Source organism: Pygocentrus nattereri, chromosome 20 (assembly GCF_015220715.1).
Source record: "Pygocentrus nattereri isolate fPygNat1 chromosome 20, fPygNat1.pri, whole genome shotgun sequence".
In the NCBI taxonomy this organism is placed as follows: domain Eukaryota; kingdom Metazoa; phylum Chordata; class Actinopteri; order Characiformes; family Serrasalmidae; genus Pygocentrus; species Pygocentrus nattereri.
Window position 1 is genome coordinate 27743654 of NC_051230.1, and position 20840 is coordinate 27764493.

At 39.0% G+C, this 20840-nt stretch overlaps 1 protein-coding gene across 2 annotated transcripts in view; it reads right to left on the reverse strand.

The window, feature by feature from the left end:
• Positions 1-20840, reverse strand: part of wscd2 (WSC domain containing 2) — a 101429-nt gene that overhangs the window by 26543 nt on the left and 54046 nt on the right. For both annotated transcript variants that reach the window (XM_017716699.2, XM_017716701.2), the window contains exons 4-5: positions 7930-8044; positions 2287-2471 (exon numbers count right to left, since the gene is read on the reverse strand). In XM_017716699.2, coding sequence (XP_017572188.1) covers positions 2287-2471; positions 7930-8044 — 300 coding nt within the window. The remainder of the gene's footprint in view (positions 1-2286; positions 2472-7929; positions 8045-20840) is intronic.

A 20840-nucleotide genomic window follows, 5' to 3' on the forward strand; every position in this document is an offset into this window, starting at 1 on the left:
CCATAGCTCTTTATAGTAGCCTGTTTAGCTAGCTAACCTAGCTAGTCAACATTCTAGTTAATATCCTAACCGTGATAGCCTGGTCTAAAGCTCAGCTCGCTGGTGGCACTAAATCATCTTAAACTCTTAGTTTCTAGCCACATTCACACACATTCAGCCTGTAACTGTTTTAGTTGAGTTTTCCTTTACATTTTTATTTATTTTGTCCTTTTATTTATTTAATTTTCTGTTTTACCCTTTTATTTATTTTATTCCATACTTTTGGCCTTTTACCTTTTTATTTCATTTATTTCTTCCTTTTATTTATTCTGTCTTCTGTTTTACTGTTTATTTTATTTCCATAATTTACTTTTTTATATAAACTTGGTGTTTTAACCCTCTTTCGTTGTGCTTATATTTTATTATTCTAATTATTAATCTCTATTTTATTGCGTTACATTTTAGCCTGTCCACTTATCAGTTTATTCTGAATTATTTTATTTCTTCTTAATTAAATCCTCATTGCTTGTTTTTTGCTCTTACCATTTAATTTGTATTCTGTTTATAAAGTTCCTTATTTTAGCTTGCCTGCTTAAATATTTGATTTTAATTTTAATTTTTTTCAGTCACTTTAAGATAAGGGGTGTGGTTTTTTGGGGGGCGGGGGGCGCCGATAATATGTTTGCATCCACCTCAGGAAGTATGTAGTTGCACCCCTGACTTTCACCCTCGTTGTCTTTAACACATTGCCATTGTGTTACAAGTCTGTTATGAATGATATCTGTTACATCGTTTTCACGACCCTTTGCAGGACCTTCCTTTCCACATCAGTGGAGCTGCCGTACTACGCTGTGATGCAGCTGATGATGCAGAGGAGCGGGTGTGGCAATGAACTTCACACACTCCACACAAGTCTCACACAAGTTCAAACAAACTTTTTATGTTATGTTTCCGTGTCTGGGCCAAGGTGTGAAATGCCTACACGGCCCTGATCAGGCAGAGCAGTTGAGCTTTTCTAGCTTTTAGCTATTTTATTACGGGTAAGGATATATTTGTTTTCTAAAGCAACGTTGCTTTATGTAATATGGATCTTTGATATTTGCAATCAAGCTGTCAGTCCATCTCCCACACACATTCTTTGTGGAAGGAAGAAGTCTGTGAACTGGTTGTGTTTCAGACAGCAATGTCCCCACTCTGCTTTGGAGTGTACACATGCATGCATATGTAAATACACCAGTCATGCATAATATTATGACCACCTGAGGGTCCATGGAGGTCCTGGCCACTGAAGAACATGGTAAAAGGTGGCAAACAATCAGAGAAACAGATGGACTACATTCTGTAACTGTAGAACTACAAAGTGCACCTATATAGTAAGTGGAGCTGATAAAATGGACAATGAGTGTAGAAGGAGGTGGTCTTAACGTTATGCCTGATCAGTGTACACACATACACATCCATTGAGGTTGCACAATGTTTTAAGAATTCAATGCGTTTTCAATACTGCAATCTCACTTTTAACACTTTAAAAGTTTTTTTACATAAGCTTAAACAATTGTTCTTAAACAATAAAGGTGCCAAAAATGGTTCCTTTGAGTGACGCTAGAGATGAACCACTTTTGGTTTCCTAAAGAACCTTCCCAAACTAAAGCACTCTTATTTTGGACATCTTCTCAGAAGAGCCAATTCATTAGAAATGAGCATTAAACATGGAAGAGTTGAAGGTAGATGAGGAAGATGACAACCAGCTACAAGACGGATGGATTTAATTAAAGGAATCAAGAACCAGCCTCATTCAAAAGCCAGACAACCCCAACCTTCTGTTAAGCTATTGTGGCTATTCTGGAGAAACACTGTCCAGATGGTCGCCAGGAGTTGAAATAGACCTTTCAGCACTTAATGATAAAAACGAAAGAACCTGTCAATGGATGGTCCTTCAAAAATTCCTATTTGGAAATGAGATGTTTAAAACCTAAGGAACCTCCTATGTAATACTAAGGTTCTATACATTTACTTTGCCTATGGACGTAAAATAAATTGCATACATTTTTGTGTTCAGTTCAATGGACATTAAGCTGGTTTCCAAGACCCAGATTAAAGCTAATCTTAGATTAAAAGGACCCTCTAATGGTGATTCACCATTGCTACTGCAATTTAGTCTAAGACTAGGCTTAATTCATGTCTAGGAAACCAGGCCATGTTTTTATTATTTTGCCACAGGACCAAACATTGTGATACTGCTCTTTCTGGCATCATGACAACCCCAATATGCCTGGATTTGTAAGTGCGTGTATGTAAAGTTCTCACATCGGCGGGCAGATTCCTGGCTCAGCTCCAGTCTGTAGATGGACAGGCGATTGGCTCCTCCACACAGGTTACTCTTCTCTCCCTTACACTCCATGTTGCACTCGCTCTCAGACACATTCGCCGCCTGGATCTTGTGGCCGCAGTAACACTCGGCTCCAAACTCTAGGCCCGCATACATATATCCCCTTTAAACAGCAAGAGAAGTTAGTTTAGACTCATCGTCTTCTTTTTTCCGTTGTTCTTTAAAATTTCAGTTATAAAATAACACCTTCAATTCTTTGGTCATTCGCTGAGCTATTACATGACATTTGTCTTGTTTGTTTTAGGTCATTTAAAATATGTGTCATGATTGGCCCCTCCCAGTCCTGTCCATGTGTTGTGTTTTGGTTTAGCCCACGTGTTCTTTGTTTTGTTTTTTAGTCCAGCCCCCTCGTTTCGTGACTCCATCCCTGATTGTTTCCACCCGTGTTCCCGCCTGTTCCTCGTTTGCCCTGTTATTATTTAAGCCCTGTGTTTGGCTGTAGTTGTCACTGGTCTTTGTTGTCTGACCTGTTTGGATGTTTGATGTTTAGAATTTGTTTGGTGTATTTCTCATCATGTCTGTACCTGAATCTATCCGTGTTGGCTACATGAACCTGGACTGTCTTGACCCTGATTTTGGATTTGCCTACGATAAAAGTTGCTTATCTCCGCATATGCGTCCGCAACCTCGCTCCCCATTACAATATGGATAAACTTACGAGCGTTTAGTCTATGTCACTGCATGCTTAGTTACAGGGATCCAGAAACCATTACATTACATTACATTTCCATTTAGCAGACGCTTTTATCCAAAGCGACTTACAAATAATGAGGTACATAGAACAAGCATAGTCAGGCCTTAAAGGAGGCCAAAGGGTAATAGCGGGGTAGAGAAGGGAAGGAGGGCAAGAAGGAGATGAGGTTGGTAGTGGTTAGATTGCAAGAGGCGATTAGAGTAAGTGAAAAAACAGTGAAAGCTCAGGGCCGTCTGTAAAGTTGACTTCTTTTTGTTTAATATGATCATCAGGCTTGTTGTATTTAAGCTTCAAAAATTAGCTGCACTAATTTCATTGTTAACATTTGGTTGGGTTTAATGCGATATCTATGTAGATACAATCATCTATGTAAACAGGAGCTGAACTGAATGCCTAGTGTGTTAGATTACTAGAAGTATAATTAGGATGCTGCCCACAGGACGCCTTTGGCTGGATATTTTTGGTTGGTGGTTCTCAGTCCAGCAGTGACACTGAGTTGTTTAAAAACTCCACCACCACATCAGTGCGGAGAATGATCCACCACCCAAATAGTATCTGCCCTTTGGTGGTCCTGACTATTGAAGAACAGGGTAAAAAGGGGCTAACAAAGTATCAGAGAAACAGATGGACTACAGCCTGTAACTGTCGCACTATAAAGTGCACCTATATAGTAAGTGGAGCTGCTAAAATGGACAGCTTGAGGAGGTACAAGGAAGTGTTCCTAATTCAGCACTCAGTGAGTGTACAGTGACCTAGAAATGGGACAGAATATTTTGCTTGTCATAATTTTTTGTTTCAAACATTAAAAAAATTATGTTTATTTCCAAGATTTTTTCCAAGTTTTAATTTATTTCTACTGAAATAATGCATGATGTCATTTTGTCGACACTCAGTTTTCACTATTTAACTGTTTGACAAAAGCTTATTTTAGGCTGGCCTAAATTTTTCTGAAGGCATCTCAGCGTGACAATCAATTAGTACATCTAAGCGTTTCCTGTTCCTCACCGCAGACCACCAGTACATCTTCTGTATGAAGGAAACGCTCAAGAAACCACTCGGGAACACGCTGACACGCTTCTACAAGGTTCAGCTGTGAACCAACACCCCGTGGTCTATAGCAAAACACTGAAGACTGAAGACGCTCTGGTACTGTTTCAGTGAAACGCCCAGATTCAGGAAACCCTTTTCTCAACCTTGACCTTGCTAATGCAGCAACCTTGTCAAAACCCAGGTTTCTAAATTCTGATCCTGCAGATCACAGTGCATGATGCAATTCTGAATGCAACTGTTCATGCATGCAATCAGTTTAACTGTAAGTACAAACCAATGAAGTGAAATAGCAAGTCACACGGCCAGCATGTTACACCATCGTGTAACTATTGTAATAATAGAACAATCTGACCTGTTTGGCTAGACAGAACAGGCGGTGCTCTTATTGTAATTGGACTGTGATTACAGAGAAGCAGACATATGCCATCTGATTAAAGTGGCGCAAATGCAACCCGATTTTCCAAAAAAGTTTGGATGCCATGTAGAATGTGAATAAATGTAGAATGCCATGCTGTGCAAATCTTGTAAACCATATTATAAAGGAAAATACTACAAAGACAACACATCAAATGTTGAAACTCAGAATTTATATAGTTTTTTTTTAAATATATGCTTGTTTACCACTGTGTTTCATCACCTCTTCTTTTTACAACACTCTGTAAGCGTTCGGGAACTGAGGAGACACTGGTGTAAATTTGAAAGTGAAATGTTTTCCCATTCTTGTTTGATTTAGAATTTCAGCTTCTCAACAGTTCTGGATCTCTTTTGTTGTATTTTTCACTTCATAATGCGCCAAATGTTTTCAGTGAGTGATAGATCTGGACTCCATATAGCATCCAGACTCTCTTATTATGGAGCAATGCTGTTGTAATGCATGCAGAATGTGGTTTGGCATTGTCTTGCTGAAATAAATCAAGGCCGTCCCTGAAAAAGACGTTGTCTGGATGGCAGCATACAGTATGTTGCGAAAACATGTATATATCATTCAGCATTAATGGTGAATTCACAGATGTGCACATCACCCATTCCATGAACACAAATGCACTGCTATATCATCATGAATACTGGCTTTGAACTGTGCACTAATAACAAGCTGAGTGGTCTTTAGCCCGGAGGAAACAGTGTCCATGATTTCTAAAAACAATTTCAAATGTTGATTCGTCGGACCACAGGAGACTTTCCCACTTCCCCTCAGTCCATTTTACATGTGCTCAGTGTAAGGGTTCAGCCTGCACCACCTGCTGCCAGCAGAGGGCGTCGGCAGCAAGGCACCCAGCCTGCACCACCTGCTGCCAGCAGAGGGCGTCGGCAGCAAGGCACCCAGCCTGCAACACCTGCTGCCAGCAGAGGGCGATAGCGGCAAGGTGCTGTGGACTAATTAGACTAACCCGACGCACCTGGGAGCTTCCCTACATAAAGTGTTGGCAAACACCAATGTTTGTCACACCTTTGTAGAGGGGTGACCAGTACAGTACATAGTTCGAGAAAAGAGATGTGACAAAATCGCCCCGACACCAAAGAGAAAAATAAAAGAGGGCCGAGAAAAGAAATCCAAGTCACGCACAAGTGTTTGCTCCTGGAAGAGCAAGCCAGTTGCACCCAAAACTTACCTTCCTCGTGCATTCGCAGAAGAAGTGCCTTGTTTTTTTCTGTTAGCCTTTCCTTTCCCCTTTCACTAACTCAGGCTTTGTTTGAGCACACCACACTTGGTGTCGACTTAGTTTGCCGTTCTTTGCCCCCCTTATTTCATGGCAGACTGTCGACCATTACAGCGGCGGTTCGAACCTCGGTCCGAGTTGCCTCATTAGCAGCAACAGTAACCATACACTCTGGTGCCCCATATATCTCTTTACCCTTTTTTTTGCTGGGTTTCAGTAACGCTCAGGCCCAAAGAAGGTGGCAGTATTTCTGGATCCTGTATGTATGGTTTCTTCTTTGTGTTTTAGAGTTTTAAATTGCATTTGTGGACGACAAACTATTTGCACAGACAATGGTTTTCACAAGTATTCCTGAGCCCATGCAGTGATTTCCTCTAAAGAATCATGTCTGTTTTTTATGCAGTTCTGTCTGAGGGCCCAAAGATCATGGCCAGCAAATACTGATTTTCAGCCTTGTCCCTTGTATACAGAGATTTCTCCAGATTCTCTGAATCTGTTAATGTTATAATGTATTGTAGATGATAAAAAGCAAACATTCTTTGCTATTTTTTGTTAAGAAACGTTATTCTTGACTTGTTGCACTTGACTTGTTGCACTTGTTGATCATGCAGTCTTTCACAGAGTCGTGTACCCTTACTCATCTTTACTTCTGAAAGACTCCGCTTCTCTGGGATGCTTTTTATGCCCATATCATGTTAATGACCAGCCTTTTGTTGCCCCCATCCCAACTCTTTTGGAACGTGTTGTTGGCATCAAAATCCAAATGGGCATATATTTATAAAAAAAAAAAAAATACAATTTCTCAGTTTCAACATTTGATATGTTGTCTTTATACTATTTCCAATTAAATATAGGTTTTAAATGATTTGCACATTTCATTTTGTTTTTATTTACATTTTGCACAGCAACCCAACTTTTCTGGACATGGGGTTGTATAACGTGATTGGGATTACATTAATGAACATCTTTTTTATTTATAAGACACTCTCCGGTCATTTGCCAGAATATATCACTTCATTGATGAATACAAATAACAGTAATTATCAGACTCGCTCTAGTAATTGGATCAGCTGCCAGGTACCAAGAGTTTTTACTGAACTGGGAAAATCTGCTTTTAGTCATAGTGCACCAGTGAGCTGGAATTCACTACAGGAAACACTAAAACTCAGCTCACTGGTGTCACTCAGTCATTTTAAACTTTTAATATCAAACCAACTACAGACAGCCTGTACCTGTTTTACTTAATCATATTTATTCGTAACTTTAATTTTTGTGTTAGTTCTCCTTAGTTCTTTATCTCTTTTTATTTATTTATTTCCTCTCATTTTATTTTTAAGTTGTTTTTTTTTATCATTACTTTTTTTTTTATTTGTGATATTGTATTATTACCTTACTAATTTCTTATCTATTTTTATCTACTTTTATCTTTTATTCACTGTTATTTTAAATTTTCTTTTAATTTAAAATGATTAAATGTAGTTATTATTTTCTTTGTCATGTCAATCCCTGTTTTTGTAAATGCTCGGCTACACTGAAAATGAGGGTTGCCCTCAATGTACTTCCGAGTCAAAATAAAGGTTGATTGTTTTCCCATGAGCTTGCAGAACACTGAAATGGAGAAAAACTGGCCTACATTTCCACAGAAGAAGCAGTGAGATCTTGTCATTGTCTCAATCTGGCAGATCAAACTTGACAATCATTTTCATCTTGGTATCATTATCAGTGGTAATGACTATTTCTTTACTGATGTCAATTTCAGTTGCTTTTAACAAAAGCTGAACTGAACTTAAAGCAGAGAGAGGAAGAAAAGTGGAAAAAAGGAAGGAAGGACAAGAGAAAGAGCTGCCACTCGATATGTTCTTCAATGATGCGCCTTTGATAAGATTAACATCTAATATCTTGCAGCCACTGTATGCCTTTGTGTTTCATGAATGTGTCATATCCATAAGTTGATGTCTAGAATCAGAAAGGAATTGTAGCGTAGGAAAGTACCCCCTGGTCAGAATTCATTAAGTAAATAAGCATTCAATGGAGAATCTCCTTATCATAATATGCCTGAAATGACTCATGCGTATGGGTTTTGGCGTGGGTGCATTCACAACTGTGTGACTCAGTGTACATGTGCATGTGGTGCAATTTGCAGTTCGAAGTCACCAAACCTCTCGGCGCAGTTGTCCTGGCAACGGAAGACGGTCATTTTTTTGTAGTCGAAGAAAGACACCCCCCGAAGTGCCCTCTTCTGCGTGTCATCCACATAGCAGCCAATATACTTTGCTAGATGGAAAGAAAGAGAGAGCGAAGGTGAAATATAATCATTCTAACTAATATACAGTATGCGACTGTTAAAACGGGCCTACTGGCCTCCTACAGTGGTGTTGCAACAGCATCTTCAGTGAGATTTTTTAAAGTTTAAAGATTAGGAAAGCCTTCTTGAAACTGGAATGAACTTCCTGTGGAAGAGCTTTGGGGTACTTATTTAGGGGCAGACAGTTTGAAACTTTGTCTGTTTGTTTTTCTTTTATTGCTGATGTCTGCAGAAGGATTTATTATGAATTAAAGGTGAACAATATGGCAAAAATGCAACACCACACTATTTCAAGACATTCCCAACATATGATATGTCACGATATATCACTGTGGCGGAACCTCGTGTCTCAATATTCATAGTTTTTTTTAGTTTTACATAATTTGAAAATGAAATGGCCCAAAATTATTTGGAAAAAAGTCTGGTTCCACTGCCTTACCTTAAAACTAAAGTATGTTTTTCACTCACCTGTAATATTGCCATTTTGGGGATATAAATATATATTCATAAGCATACAATTGCACATTGTGATGTAATTTTCAATGAAAATTATAAACGCTGTCATATTGCTCAACCCTAACAATTTATTTAGCGTTTGTGTGATGCATGCTAGACTTTCTAAAAAGAAAACACGAATGGAGAAAAACAAAAAAAATTATACTAAATTGTGAATTCCGTCAGACTGATGAGGTTGAAAGCTGCAATGCTGCACTTCAGAATATTTCAAAACATTACTAATAACAAAGTAAATGCTAGTTTTAGGCTTGGGTGCCCCTTTAAAGCAGTGGTTTTCAAGATAGTCCTCAGAGCCCCTTGTCTGGTTCCTCATTTAACTCTATCCAGGCTCTCCACACACATGTATTTATCGTTCTTAATGGTTTAAGGAGTTGAGATACAAATGCAGAACGTTTAGGAGGCCCAGTAGACTGCTTTGAGTCCCACTGAGGAACTGTCTTAGGCTCATAATGTCTGGGTAACACTGCCCTCTAGAGGGCCATTGGTGCAATTACAGCTCAGTTCTTCCTTTCTGGTCATTTTATCAAACCTGAGGTGAATGACAGTCATTACTGTCATATTTCTTTCGATTACGATGATGAAGAGATCATGTGCCACTTTTTAACCTTGAGTGCCTTTTTAACCACATGCTTATCCTCACCATTATCATTTCCATCATTATCCACATCCGCCTGATCACAATCATCACATCCATTATCATTATCCACATCCTTCTCATTATCACCACCATCATATGCTCAAATGCTGATAAAAAGATTTTAAAATGAGACCACTATAAGAAATTTAGGGCTAAATGTGGGTGGGACTGTAGACTTAAGATGGGAACAAATGAAGTGTGTAATTTCTACACCAATCCAATCTGTCTTTAGTCCATGGATGTGACGTAAACTGGCATTGCTGAGACGTCTGCCTAGAAAACTCCAAATAAGCACACAGATGTGTGTTTGTGTGTTGTGAACACATTAATAATAAGTATAAGCTCTTTCTGATTATAGGATTTTGCTAGCTAGCCTGTGCTGCTTGTACTATTAATTAAAAGACCACAGACCACTTTGTCGTGGGTTCTAGAGTTGCTATACACTTGTTTTTGGTGTATTTCACTGCAAACCAGCACCAAACATTTAACATGTTGTCCTCAGACATCTGTTCCTGTTGGACAATCATGTCTGGTCCTGTAAGACTAGAGCAAGCTATCAGTTCATGTTCGTAAAGCGGTTGCATCCATGAAAGGAAGGGAACTTGGGTCAAAACAAAAGGAACCAATGGTGTATCTATAAAAAGCCCTTCTTCAGTATGGTCTTCTTATGGAACATCATCCTTTTCTGAGCTTTTCAGCACTCCAGCAGTCCAGCAGTTATATAATAATACACCATTTATCTGCTACATCAATCTCATCTTTCATAGAAATAATACACACACACTTTCATATATGACATCCATCTGTGCCATGTCGTATCAGGTCTCTCCATTAGTCTTTAATGCCTTTTCTAATAGCTGTCTAAGAAGAGAGCTGGATTCTATTATGTGTGCTAACCCACAGCATTATGATAATTGCAATTGTCTAAAAAGCTGAGAGTGGCCCAGTATCTGGTCCTGTAAGGTAATCGTATTGCTGAGTTTAGTAATCTGCTTTATATACAGCCAAAGCTCTGATTCCCCTGAATACTGGGCCTATTTGGAGCAGCTAAGTGCCTAAGGTGGATGAAAAATGGGACTGGGGAAAAGATGTATAGGGATGCTGTGGTGTCGGCAGTGCCCCAGTGGCCAGAGGAATTAGCTACCAATGAAAATGCAGGGGGTTTGAGTCTAGTTCATGAGGAATGGTGGTATTAGAGTGGCCAAAGGTCTTGTGCATAGCTTAAGAATCACAGGTTTTTTCCCAGTTCATAATAGAGGGGTCTTGTGGTGTTGGTTTTATAGTAGTGGTAAGAGGACTTGGCCACAAGAAGTCATGGGTTTCATTCCAGGTCATGTGGGGTACTGTGATATAGTGGTATCCAGTGGTTTGAGAACACAGCTGTATCCCAAGAATAATTTGATTTCAGTTCTTTAAAATAAGTGATGTGGTATGGTGCTATTTTAGTGGTTTGAGAACTTTGCCACATGAAGTCATGGGTTTTATTACTATTGGTACTATTGTATCCCGGCAGTCTGGGAACATAACAATAGCCTAAGAACCATTTGATTCCAGAACATTACAAGAAAGCAGCTGATGTGTTGGTACTATCCTTGTGGTTTGAGAACTTTGCCACAAGACGTCATGGGTCTCATAGGTTTCATCCCAGTTCATGAGGGGTACTGTGTATAATGGTATCCAAGTGATTTGAGAACATTGCTTTATTCCAAGAATTATTTGATCCCAATTATGTACAAAAGGGGTGTTGTGGTGCTGGTATGTTCCTTGTTGTTGGAGGACTTCATTACAAAAATCTGATTGATATGGAGTACTAGGACACTGATGATATCCCAGTGGTCTTGAAGCATAGTTGTAGTCCAAAAATTGTTTGACTTCAGTTTATTACAAGAGGGATGTTGTGGTATTTGGGCTATCCTTGTGGTTAGAGGACTTGGCAAAAAAAATTCATGGATTCAATCCCAGTTCATGAGGGGTACTGCTTTATCCTAGCAGTCTGAGATCAAGGCAGAAGCCCAAGAATTGTTTGATTCTAGGTCACTACAAGAGAGGAGTTGAGGTGTTGATACTATCCTCATGGTTAGAGAACTTGACCACAACATGTCATGTGTCTCATGGGTTTCATCCCGGTTTGTGAGGGCTACGGTGTATAATGGTTTCCAAGTCATCTGAGAACATGGCTTTATCCCAAGAATCATTTGATCCCAATGGTACCTTCCAAGAGTTGAAGCACTTGATTACAAGAGGTCATGGATTTGATTCCATTTGATAAGGAGTATTAGAGCAGTGTAGGAATCCCAGTGGTCCCCAAGAACATAGCCCAAAAATTGTTTGATTTCAGTTCATTACAAGAGGGTTGTTGGGGTGTTCGGGCTATCCTTGTGGTTAAAAGACTTGGCCACAAGAGGTCATGGATTCAATCCTAGTTCATGAGGGATACTGTGGTACTGATTAGTCTGTAGCCAAAGAATCATTTGATCTAATACATGAGGGCTGGTACGGTGTTGGCACTATCCTAGCAGCCAGAATATTTACTCACAGGAGGTAATGAGACTGTTCATGGCTTTTTTTTTTATGAATCACTTAAATTAATCAAAGCATTGATAAAGTAACCAAGAAAATGTATGTTTAAGAAACAATTGTTAAGTGTATCTCTAGTAAAAGTGATAAGACCCTTATGAAAAAGCACTTTGGATATTCAGGGATCATGCAGAATGTTTGAAAGTAATCTTAAGAGACAGACATATTTCAGAACAGAACCAAAGTACGGTCAAAAGTCAGGCCTCAAAATGGCTTGTTCTGCAGCTCTTAGCTATATAATGTACTTTGGTCCCTTTTTATAGGACATTGTGTCATACAGTGTCAGAAACCAAATAAGCTAGTCTACTCAAGATTACTTAACTCAACAGTGTTGGAGGCCGGTGTGTGATGATTTAGGCGTGCAGTCTGGTGGAGCTTAAGCTTCCATTACTTTTTAGTCGCATTATAACTCCAGTGCAAAACTGAAGAAGTAAACCTCAGACACCAAACAAGTCTTGGCTGAACAACTACATCTGAGCCTAGGCAAAACAGTGTCATTTTATAAAACCTTGCTGCCTTCACCATGAGCTGCATAAACCAGACACCCATTCAAAGAAATGGAAATCTTATGTAATACCACCGCATTACTATGTCTTTCATTATGCACCACAACTCTAACATGTACTATGCATTATGATCCATTTCTATACATTATAGAAATATTTTCTAGCACAATATGAATTTTACATGTTGAGTAGTGCCCCAAATGGACTATCTCCGCTGCTGCCCTTTGTTCTGTTTCGTGGTCAAGTAGATGGAACATGACAGCCTGTCTTCGGCACAAATCATACAGATCACTTTACAGTACTGTAGTGCTCAGAAGTACAGAAGTGCTCTAGTGACCCAGTTTTATCACTTTAGCGTTGAATCCTATATGTAGCTTGGCAGAGAGAAGTAGGGTTGTGTAATTACGCTCTCAGCCTCAGGGTAACTAATCATTTTTTACTATTAATAGATACTGGAAGTGTAAAATATAATGACTAGCTTACATATTATTCTGTACAGAGTCTCATCGGTGATGTTATTCACATATTTGTGTGAAAATTCATCATAAAGAAACTTTATAAGATGGAGAACAACCTGAACCACTGGAATATACATTAACATTCTGGGTGTACCACCTCTTCTTGGTCATGTATTTAGCTAGTATGGACTGCTGATCTAGGAGATGCTCCTTCACCATCGAAATGACCATGGGAGTGGGGAAAAAGAGGAGTTAAAGCTGATCCTGCATTTGCAGTGTTAATGAATGAAGTTGTAAGTTGACCAGAAGGAGGCAGACTGGAGGCAGCTTACCTTACTGACTGACAGCAATTTATTACTACAGTAGGTAAACAGAAATCTTCTACCACCCCAATCACTCAAAAGGTGCCTCAGGGTTCTGTCCTGGGTCCCATCCCTTTCTCAATTTACATGCTCCCATTTGGTCAAATTATTCGTTATGCTGATGACACCCAGATTTTTCCATCACTAAATCCATCACCAACTTTCCATCTAGTTCCCTGAATCAATGTATTTCTGGACTAAAGAACTGCTTGAATGCCAAATTTTTGAAACTAAATGAAAATAAAGCTGACGTTACACTAGTCTAAGATATCAAAGGTCAATTTTTGTCCTTGATATTGTTTGTTATTGTTAAACCTTCTCAGCCAATCAGTAATCTTGGTGTATTATTTGGCTTACACTTAAATCTCACATAAACTTGCTTGCCAAATCTACTTTTTCATCGCCGTAACACTGCACGTCTTCGCCACCCTATTCAAGTTAAAAGATGTGGAAACGCTGGTTCCCTTCTCAACTTAATTACAGTAATTCTATTCTAACTGGTCTCCCTGCAAATACCTTAAATAGATTGCAGCATATTCAAAACTCAGCTGTAAGAGTTTTCACCCACACCAAATGTGCAGAACACCATAAGCTCTGGAACTCCCAACACATTTGTGATTGCTCATCCATTTCCTCTTATAAAACTGACCTCAGAGTGACTCTTCACTCTATATCTTCTCTTTTACCTTAATGTCATAGCTTTGTTATACATTGCACTCTCATTTCTGTCCTGTTTATTTTATTCCCTTGTGTTGTGTTTGTCTTTGTCTTTTACTGTTTATTCAGCTTTTTTCTTAGAATCTCCTGTGATTTTTTTAATTTATTTATTTATTTTTTGTTCTGTTATTTTTGTTATTACTGTACATACAGGTTGTATTGTTTGGTTTTCTTTACATCCTCTTGTTTTGTTTTCTTTATTATATCCTTGTGTTTCATACTTGGCTGTTTTGTTGGCCTGCTCTGGATGCTCCGTAAAGCGACCTTGAGCTTAAAAATAAAACCTACTAATATTATTAATATCACTATCTGGCTGTGCTCCACAAGGAAAACCTTTTTTTGTTTTTTACTTCCTGAGGTCATGGTCAGGATCATTTACATACGCTTATTCAGAAGATTGGAAAAAACACCACAGACATGTTTGGATATGTGTGTAAAAATAAACTACTCTGAACATCATAAATAGGTTGTGATTGCAGTTTGTTAGGTAAACGTATTTGGACAACAGCAGCAGGGTTGTGACAATACAAGTATTGGGAATATGTATTCAGAACACAAAAAATTTATATCTGCATTCAGTCCAACTTTTTTAGATGAGAATACTTTTAGAAAACTTTTTAGAAAACCCAAAAAATGTAAAAAATATATATGCTTCTTTCAAAGAAACAACACTGCTTGTTAAGTAACTATTCTACAATAAGCAAATAACAGGCATACTCTGAAGAAGAACTCAAAAACGGCTTCTTTACAAACACTGAAAGTCCTGCTAAAGACTGAGTAGACTGATAAATCACTGTGGTGAGTGTGCTGAGTTTGCGTAAACTCTTTTGAGGGACGACTGAACTGAACAGTCTCTTCAGTAGTGCACATGTAAGTCATAAGCTTAGCATTGGTATTGTACTGGACTTGTGAATGCAGTCAGTGGCAAGTTATATACCTACCATTAAATGGAAGCACACAGCTACCCACTTTAAAGTCACATTTCCAAGATTTTGTTATTGGGATATGGCCAGTTGGCTTGGGTCATGAGAGCGCAATCGGATAATGGGAGCAGCAGAGGAGTGAAGCAAGTGATGAGAGCCAAAATAACACTGAGAATTATGTATTAATTTTGGCATTTATTTGAGTAATTGATTTTTTTTCATTAAATATGTTAACAGAAGAATTAAAAGAACAACCTACCACTAGCAATGAGGAACAGTGTGAATGAAACACAATTTTCATTTTCCCATGAACGTTTTTAATGTTTTTATTTATTGAAATTGCGTTCTAAATGTATTCTAACTGAATACATTTTGTATGCAGTATCTAGCCATTGCATTTTCAACGTGTTCTCCCCAATCTTGAAAAGCAGACCTTCATAACTATGACTTTCCCATATATCCATATGCAACCTAGGCTAAATTACATGCTTTGCTGATCATAAGAATATAAGTGTATGAAATTGTGAAAACAGCAAATAAAATAACATTCCCAGTACAGGGAACACATCTTGCATATATTTTTCAACAAATCCTGGTGCACAATTTCTCTTTATTTGCTAAGTTTAACATACTGGGGAAATACTGAAAAATAAATTGTGCCATAACTTTTGCACAGGCCATTTTCCATATCGCTGTTGTTGGAAGAAAACCTTGTATCTCCAAAAAGGTAACTTTACAGGAGAAGGAAAAAACTACTTTTAATGTAAGTCAAATGAACCAGAAGTTTTTCCAAGTCATTTTACATAGTTTCTTTTGGTCCATTCATCATGGAATTTAGATAAAATGTAAAGGGCAACATGCCTAGTTTTATGTCAAAAACTAACATGTATGTTAAATTCAGCAGTAACTGAGCATTCAAAAAGTTAGTAGTGTGTGTGTTTTGTAGCAATTTTTCAATTGAAACTTCAAATTCAGTCTATTGTGTTTTAATGTCATTTTTTTGTAATACTGTCTCTGTTTAGTGTGTAATTGTAAGCACACTGACCAACTTTAGACATTCCTTCGTTTTTTGAACTTGCATGGTCTATCAAACTCATTACTTTCAACAAACCTGCAGGGAAACATCCACGATGTTAATTCAGTTCAAAGTATAAGGCTTTTAACAAGAAACTTTGAGCTGCATTCATGAAACTGGCTGACTGTGGTGGGCCATGCCAAATGTGTGCCACAGTAATTAAGTCATTGTGGCACTGATTAGAGCACCAGACTTCTTGTGCTGTTGTGGTATTTTATTATTACTATGGTGTATTTTATTGTATTTTGTCTTTATTTTATTCATTGAACAACAACACCCCTTAACTGTGTAAAATCACTGTCATGTATGGGCTGCTGTGGCTGTTTACTTCATCATGCTCCTATGTTCACATTTCTAAGAGGAAATGTCTGTGGCAATCTGCAAGCCTTCTCAAGCAAGTGATGGTCAATGATGGTCAATCCAAAGAGTACAAAACTACAGGAACAGTGTTCTGTTAGGAATTGCTAAAGGCATGTGCAAATGAGGGAAAAGGGTGGTGGTGCCCCATGTTACATAAACATTAACAGTCCACAGTAAAATCGTTGTATGAGATTGATCAAAGGTACTACCACAGGATTGTTTCATATAAATGTTATAAATCTGGCCCATAGTCCCACCTTAGCTTTACAAGAACACGAGTCCAGGATTCTAATGAGCAAGATGAGGGTAGCAATTTCTGTGGAAAACCTCCCTAAGCAGAAAACAAACCTCAGCCAGGTTTCCATCAATGTATTTGCATGCATATTTTTGGAATACTTTTAAATAGAATTGCCAAACTTCATGAGAACACTTCCTTCAGGTGGATTGATTTTTGTTGATAAAAGTGAAATGCAATAAACTAGCACTGAAATGCATTTTCCAAATAAATACTGTCAATGTGAACAAAAACGTCATGCAGCAGTAGCTATGACACCAGGAGATTTATGAAGAAATTAAAATATATCATAATGTTGACACTAGATGGCCAAATTTGTAGCAGTTATGTTTGCCTTTTTTCTATCCAGCAACTCTTAAGATACCAAACAGCCATCCATAAAATTTAGTAAAAAGGCAAGGATGAATTTCTCTGTAAACTCACTGAATATTTCTCAGCAGGATGTTTACAAATGTAATGGTGAGAGTTTTATCTGTACTCAATTGATGGAACGCTCAACTTCACATAATTTTTTGACATTTCAGTGCTTGATTTGAGAGCTTCTGAGAGGAACCAAGACTCAAAAGGACAAACTACCAAAGAGCATGAGGAATCGCTACTTGAGAGGGAACCAAGACTCAAAAGGACAAACTACCAAAGAGCATGAGGAATCGCTACTTGAGAGGGAACCAAGACTCAAACGAAAAATGGCCAAAGAGCATGAGGAATCGCTACTTGAGAGGGAATCAAGACTCAAAAGGACAAACTACCAAAGAGCATGAGGAAGCGCCACTTGAGCCGGAACCAAGACTCAAATGAGAAACTCCCTCAGAGCATGAGGGACTACTGAGAACTATGACACAATGAATCCAGGGCATCTTTCAGACGAAAACAAGTGAGCGACTGAAGTCTGTGAAGATAAACAGGATCTACAGATTGCGTGGGACACGTGCAGGAAGTTAGATTAGAAAACATGGCAAGTAAGGAGAGGGATATCTGATTTGTATCGTTGCTGCTTTTCCTGTTTGCCATGCAAATCTGAGAAATTCTCGTTCGGAATCCTCTGAGATGATGTCAGACGCCACAAACATTTTGCAGGTCTGCGTTACAGAAAGGGAGGAATTAGCTCCAGTTTTAACAGTGAAGAGCTGTAACAATGCAGTGTTTGCAAGTGTTCTGACAGACTGAGGTACCGTTCACCAAGAGCTAAATTACCGCCAGCGAGAACAAGTGACACTTTGTTTAAGCCCAAAAACAAGTGACATCAAATTCACTGTTTGGCCAAATGTATGTCTAAGACCAGATATGAAAGTGGCATTAGTCTGATTTGAAAACACCTGAAATCAGCTGGGTCAACACTTTGTACCACTTTCACCTTTAAATGAGACCACAGCCTCATTTTGAGACTTGGCAGCCACCCCGACAAAGGGTTTCAAGAACTGGTCCCGGCTGTTAGCATTCAGTCGAGCCCTTCTCTCTGAGGATTACCATTCTCTACGACATTAAACACATTCTGATCTCTTGAGCACCGCCAGCTCTTCTTTATCAGATGTTAATTGTAGAAGACACTTTGCATGTGGTTGAGGAGAATGAGCGGCATGTGGTTTCATCTCAGACTGCAGCTTTATGCTCCAGAACCATCTGTTTGTGATGTCTAAACATGGCAGAGGATTAGCTTAATGAGAGGAGACAGAAACACTCCCTGTACTAGCCTTTTCCAGCTTTTTTAGGATCTCCCTGTGGTTGAAAGAACAGTTGGGTCAATGGGTTTTAGGAGCCTGACCAGCTTACCTTGGAAATGAATCTTAATGGACGTAACCAAGATAGTAGAGAAGAGCCATCTTAAGTGACCTATGTGACGCTATTTAGCTATTTGAACACAGTGCAATGCAAATTTCCCCCAGTGGGATAATAAAAGTCTATCTTATCTTATCTTACGTTTGCAAAAAAAAAAAAAAAAGCATCTGAACAATCGCTAAGCCTGCTGGAACACTGTTCTATGGACAACATGGGTCCATTTAAGTCTGCTGTAGAGCAGTCCACAAAAGGTATATTAAACCAACATTCGAACAGTTTAGTGGTAGTGGGAAGAAGTGGGAATGTTTTACTGCTTCATTTGCATGCTATTTTTGAAGGAACCTTGAATTCTGTCCTGTATCAGCAAATTCTTACGGAGGATATCCACCAGCTGGCATCATTGTTGGTAACACTTCCTTTGGGTAATTTAAATGCTTTAATGTACCTTTTATCTTTGAAGATTTACAAGACAGTAGTGCGCCCTGCTATGATGTATGGTTTGGAGACTGTGGCTCTGTCTAAAAGACAGGAGGCTGAGCTGGAGGTGGCGGAGGTGAAGATGCTGAAATTTTCGTTGGGAGTGACAAGGATGGACAAGATTAGAAATGAGCAGATCAGAGGGACAGTGAAGGTGGAGCAGTTTGGAGATAAAGCCAGAGAGGCCAGGTTGAGATGGTTTGGACATGTGTTGAGGAGGAATAGTGGATATATTGGGCAAAGAATGTTGGAGATGGAGCTGCCAGGTAGAAGAGAAGAGGTAGACCTCAGAGAAGGTTTATGGATGTAGTGAAGGTGGACATGGAGATGGTTGGTGTGAAAGTAGAGGAGGCAATGGATAGGGCAAGATGGAGGCAGATGATCCACTGTGGCGACCCCTAAAGGGAGCAGCCGAAAGAAGAAGAAGAAGAATGTACCTTTTATCTTTGTCAGAAAAGAATCAGATTATATGTTGATATAATATTGATGCCAAAACTGACAAATGTGATATTAAATGTAACATGTTGTTACTAAAAACAGTCGTCAGTTGGCATAATTGATCCATTAAGGCAGAAACTTAAAGGCTATTAGTTTTATTCACATTTTCCTGATATCAGTGCTGAGAGGTCCATATAATTATTCTCATGTTGGAGACAGTCATGGAAAAATAGGGCTTCCCCCTTTACAAAAAAGTGTTGGTCATCTGGTAAACTGACCATTCTAAAATAGTTTTACAACGTCAAAAAACTGCTACTTAGGCCCAATCCCATTTCACCCTTGCCTCTACCACTTAGCCCTTAGCCCTCTGTTTTGTCCCTTCACATCTAGGGTTAGGTGTGCCAATTTTTGTTGAGATAGAGGTGTAGGGTGACGTGTTAGGGCTACACCGCCCTCCAAACGGAGGTTTTTCAGAGACAATATCTGACTTCAGCTTTGTATTGCCACAGAATTAGCGGTGGGTGATGATAAATAACTGTCTTAAACCCCATCCTTGGAAATATATGATGCCCTAAATGTAACTAAAGCCCAGCAGTGAGGAGCTGAACTTTACCCTCCTCTGCTATCACTGAATTCACTGATCTGCTAGCCAGATCACCTACAGAGCACTGCCAGTAGCCTGATAATGAAGTCATTTTCTTTATTTGAGGGTCCCATTTTGTAGGGCTACCCCTTGTACCTCAGTTCCAAGGGGTTAGGGTGACATTCGACAACAAGGGGTAGGGCTAAAAAGAAGAAATGGGATTGGGTCTTATTTCCACACTTTTGGCCTGCAGTTCAAAAATGGATTATCAAACAAACAAGAAACAAACAAGGTCCTGCAACAGTGAACCTAAATGCCTTTCTAGAACAGCAGTAGGGAAACAAACATCCAAAATCTAATTTCTTTCCATTTTTTTATTGTTAACTCAGACTGTCGGAGGACAGGCCCAAACCCCCAGTCACAGGGCCACAGCCCTTCACCTCATTAACTTGTCTGGCTGTCTCTACCCTGTTCCGCCAATTAAGCCTGTTCTAACAAAGGAACCATTTCACTGCCATAAGCACTGCTCTTCCCATTAAACACGCCAAATATGAGACATGTTCATCTTTTTCCCCAGAGAGAGAGCGAGAGACGGAGAAAGAGGCATGAGCAGCAATTAGCACATCTGTAGTGAGTCATTAGCATGCAAAGACAGTCGTGACGTTGTATGTGACCTTGCCGGTCAAGTCTTTATTGTGGCCTCAAATCACTTAATGACATTCCGTTCTAAAGAATTTTTCCCATTTCTCTGATGCATTGGATCAGCCCAGATGCTTAACATAAAATATCAACAGATTCTTTGGTGTCCAAACTCTGCTTAAGCTCTGCAATGGAGATATGATGTTCATGTCCAATGTAGCTGACAACCACCAATTAGCAACTGCCAACTGTGAACTGAAAGCCTAAATGTCTGATTATACACTTGCCTCAAACCATGCTGTTAAGTAGTCTCAAATAGACATTTTATGCAGTTTCTAAAATTTGAAATAAAAAGCTGATGCTTTGAGGAAAGCATGTTATGATGTACCCATTCAGTTTGCACAATGCTAATGGCAAATTGTTCCA